The following is a 4,246-nucleotide window of genomic DNA, read 5'->3' as shown; positions in this document are numbered from 1 at the left end:
GCACCAATTGCTGCATATATGTAGTGTAGCCTGCAAATGCCTAGCAATTGATGCCCTGCTCTTCGTCTTCCCGACAGAATTCACCGACCATCTACAGATACCCAAAAAGAAATTCAAATTTTAAATACAAACCAGAAAGTTCGTGCATCTTTTAAAATATGATTCTCTATTTTCAAAAAATAAATGTTAATTTAGAGAAAATTTTTGTTTTTTATAGCGAAGGAACATATGGATAAACCTTGATCACTTGAGCCAACGATATAATATAGAAAGTATATCCGCTTACAAATTAATTCAAACGATTCTAGAAGACCAAGGATATTTTGCTTGCTTAAAACATCATTGGACCAATTAATTGGATGATTTATGAAATCATTAATTTTCAATTTTAAGATTTGATTGTCTCTTGTGGGTGGGTTTGTTTGAGGTAATTATGACAAAGTCATTTCACGTGATAACTTCCATCCTAATATTTGGTAACGGATAGCCGGATAGGAGATCCATCAATTCATTATGAGAGGTGATAAATGGAGACCGTCTCTCGTTACCTCTTTTTAATATAAAATTTTAAAAAAAAAAATTAAAAAAGTGTCATCTGATGTGACACATCAGAGGACACTTTTTTCCTTTTTTTTTTCTTTTTTCTTTTTTTTTTTTATTTTAAAACCAAAAAGAAGGAGGTGGGGAACGGTTTTTCATCCCCCACAAATTATTTCCCATACATTATCCCCTCCAATTTTGGAATAGAATCATTATCATTTCATTTAATGAAATTGATCCATTTTAAATGAAAGGTTTAGATTTAAAATTAATGCATTTAATAGTATACATGAAGTCAATGTTAGCACCTCTTTTAAAAATTTAAATAATATAAAATCGTGTACACTATTAGATGGATAAACTTAAAATCGTGATAGATCAATTTTTCATGGTTCCATTGCTTTCCATAACCCATTACATCAATTTATCGTTTTTCATAATTGGATAGAGCCAATTCCGAAGGTCATAAATTTTTTGGATTAGGATCCTTTACAATTTCATAAAAAATTTAGATTCTCAAATTATGTGAATTTAGACCGTTTTTTATAGCAAACGACGTGAAAAATGTTACATATTAAAGATATGACATGTTATTGAGACAATCAATCAAAATGTTTTTTCTTCACTTTTGAAAAGACACTTCTTCTTTACTAAACCAACAGACAGTTTTTTGCTCATACCTTTTATACGACAAAGTATAAGAACCTAATAAAAATATACTCAATTCTCATTGTTAATATGTCACATTTTTAATATGTAGCATTTTTCATGCCGTTCAAGAAATTCAAAATTTGAATTTCCTCAAAATTAAATTGAAGCAGTTTAAAAGAAATTTATGTCCCAATCCCGAACATTCTCATACCACGTTCGGATTGCATATGTGCCAAATTTTGCTTACTCATGAGCTATTACATTTCCCACTTTAGATACACACCCACAAAACAAATCTATTCCTCTAATTTGTTTGTTTATTTGTTACTTTTTTCAGTAATGGCCGGTGGCCATTGAAATCTCAAGTTGCCTATAAAATGTCCCTACCTTGATGGTTTGGATGTCTCCAATATTCTAATTGACCTCAAAGTTGGATTATCTTAGCACACTGCACATGCATAGAATATGTTCTTTGCATTTTTTAATTTCTTGAGAAAAAAAAAAAAAAAAAAAAAAAAAAAAAAAAGGGAGCAAGATATATAAATTATCAAATGATGAACTCAAAAAGACAAAAAGTGGATTAAAAGACATACAAAATAAATAAATATATATATATATATATATATTACACCTGAAAACATATTTCAGGACCCTGAGACCCTCTATCTAAAAAGTGAAAAAGTAGGAATGCCCATACAAAAAAGAAACGGCATCGTTTTGCCCTGTTCTCACTTCTCTCTACTCTGCTTTCAAACTCAAAACATTGATCACAGAAATCGTCAAAGTGAAGAACAGGATGATATTAATACACATACATATATTGATATATAATTTTAGCTACCAACACTGGTCAGTCTCCCAGTTCCTGCTAGCATATCCCGAGAACCCAGACATCGCCGTCGCCATGGCCGCCGACGAAGAGGCATAGGGCCGCGGTCGATACCTATAAATCTCTCTATCATAACTAGCCCGTTTGTCGGGGTCGGACAACGTCGAATAAGCTGCATGGATCTTGATGAACTCGTTGGCCGACGTTTCTTTCTGGTTGAAAGCCACCACATCAGGGTGACACATTCTTGCCAGCCTCCTATAGGCCGCCTTGATCTCGTGGCAACTCGAGCTCATGGGGATCCCAAGAACCTCGTACAATGAAACAGTTGAAGCCATTCGATGAGCCCGAAAATGACGCTGCTGTGTCTCTGTCGTCTGTGCCCCTGTTGCGGTGCAAAAAGCGGCGGCGGTTTTATGCCGGCGAAATCTAAGACAAGGTGGTCTTGTGTGAGGCTGTTGTTTGTGTGGGGTGGTTTGAAATGGGTATTGGAGAAATGAGGTTGGGGATGAGGCGAGCATTGAGAAAGCTGATCAGGTTGAGAGTTTTGAAGCGGAGGAGGAGGGAGAAGGTGAATGGGGGCTTATATAGAAAAGAACAAAGTAAATAGGTTGTGAAGTGTGGGGTTAATCATGGCTGATTTGGCTGTGGAGGAAATTGTTTTTCAAAGCCTTATCCATTGGATGCTGTACCAGGCTGACTCAGCTAACTGGTCATGTGGATAGGCTCCATTTCTTTCATAGAATCTTAGGTCCCACTCTACTTTTTGCACTCAGGTCCCACTCAATGGATCCATCATCCATTGATGCAGGAGAAGGAGGAGTAATTTCAGAAATGATTGTTTCATAACAGTAGACATAATTTTGTTCAACTTTTTCTGCGTTGCAGTTTATTTTTATTTTTTATTTTTTAAGAAAATAACCTAGCATTTTTTTTCACAGTAGTCAGTAGTTTCATAGTTTTTTTACCCAAAAAAATAAAAAAAGCCGTTATGGAGGCAAAGTTAGACAGGAATTGCATGTGCTTACGATTGTATGTATAAAAATCATTTTTCGAAGTAATTCAACATGAATTTGTCCAAAAGTTTAATATTCATTGTGTAAACCGTCCGTTTTACGAATGGGTTGGAACTGAAATAAAAATGTAATATATAACATTACTCTTAATTGATTTCTCATAAAAATAAAAAATAAAATTAATAGGTTATTCTCCTATTGGGGGAAAGAGAACTTCTTCGTATAAGGTTCTGGATGAAGATTTTCACTTTTTGCCTTATGAGCAGCTGATAGGGAAAGAGGGCAGGAAGGAAGAGAAATGAAGGACCGTTTGATTTGGAGAATAGGGTCTTGGAATTAAATAAATATTTCATATTCTTTTATTTGGTAGAGCTTAATTTGTGTTATTTATTTAGTAGGGCCTACGACCTATTCTTAAGCTATTCTTTTACAAAGAAAAATACATATTACTCTAAAAAAAAAAAAAAAAAAAGATGAATATCTATTCCTAAAGGGACAGCAACGTTTTTCGTAAAACATTAATTTTTTTTTTTTTTCATTCAAACTTACAAAAAATAAAAAAGAAAAGAAGAAAAAAAAAGAAAAAAAAAGTTAAAGCGTTAGTATTACCACCCACAACAAAAACAAGAAGTGGTGTGACCACCCTCCAAGCATTTGATGGTAGCCAAGACCGCCAACGATGCTCATTGGGGTGGCACAACCACCCTTGGTTCATCGGGGGTAGTACTCTTGGCTACTCCCGATGGCATTGGGAATGGTTGCCCCACTCGAATTTTTTTTTTTAAAAAAAATATATATTTGATTTTTTTAAAAAAAAATAAGAAATAATGTGGTTTTTTTTTTAAATAATAATAATAATAGATAATTGCACCGTTGGTCTCTGTAGTATACCATAATTATTTTTCACTCCTTATGGTTTAAAAAATTCATGAGAGATCCCTGTGGTATGTAATAATTACAAATCGATCCCTGTCGTCAAATTCTGTTAAAATTTTTAACAGATTCCGTCAAATGCCATGTCAGCGCCACGTGTCGTCTTCTTATTGGTGACACGTGGCGCTGACATGTCCAATATTAATAAAATAATATAAATTTATTAAAAAATAAATAAAAATACTTATTTTAAAAAAAAATTTAAAATTCAAAATAAAAAATAAAAATGGGGCAAGGGGGTGGCCGCGCGCCACCCCCAGAGGCCGCCGGAGGTGGC

The 4,246-nt window shown here is 34.0% G+C and overlaps 1 protein-coding gene across 1 annotated transcript; it reads right to left on the bottom strand.

Annotated features, from left to right (window-relative positions):
• Positions 1 to 1,746: 1,746 nt before the first annotated feature.
• LOC133881787 (chaperone protein dnaJ 11, chloroplastic-like) lies at positions 1,747 to 2,603 on the bottom strand. The gene has a single exon (XM_062320821.1). The coding sequence runs from the start codon at positions 2,539 to 2,541 to the stop codon at positions 2,029 to 2,031; it is 513 nt and encodes a 170-aa protein (XP_062176805.1). The 5' UTR covers positions 2,542 to 2,603; the 3' UTR covers positions 1,747 to 2,028.
• Between the last annotated feature and the right edge of the window lie 1,643 nt (positions 2,604 to 4,246).

The sequence above is a fragment of the Alnus glutinosa genome, chromosome 11 (genome assembly GCF_958979055.1).
Source record: "Alnus glutinosa chromosome 11, dhAlnGlut1.1, whole genome shotgun sequence".
Classification (NCBI taxonomy): domain Eukaryota; kingdom Viridiplantae; phylum Streptophyta; class Magnoliopsida; order Fagales; family Betulaceae; genus Alnus; species Alnus glutinosa.
Note: the sequence above shows the minus strand (reverse complement) of the source record. Positions and strands in the feature narration are given on the sequence as shown.

What these genes read in the sequence shown, in the direction of transcription:
- LOC133881787 (XM_062320821.1), bottom strand. Translation starts at nt 2,541, where the DNA reads ATGCTCGCCTCATCCCCAACCTCATTTCTCCAATACCCATTTCAAACC.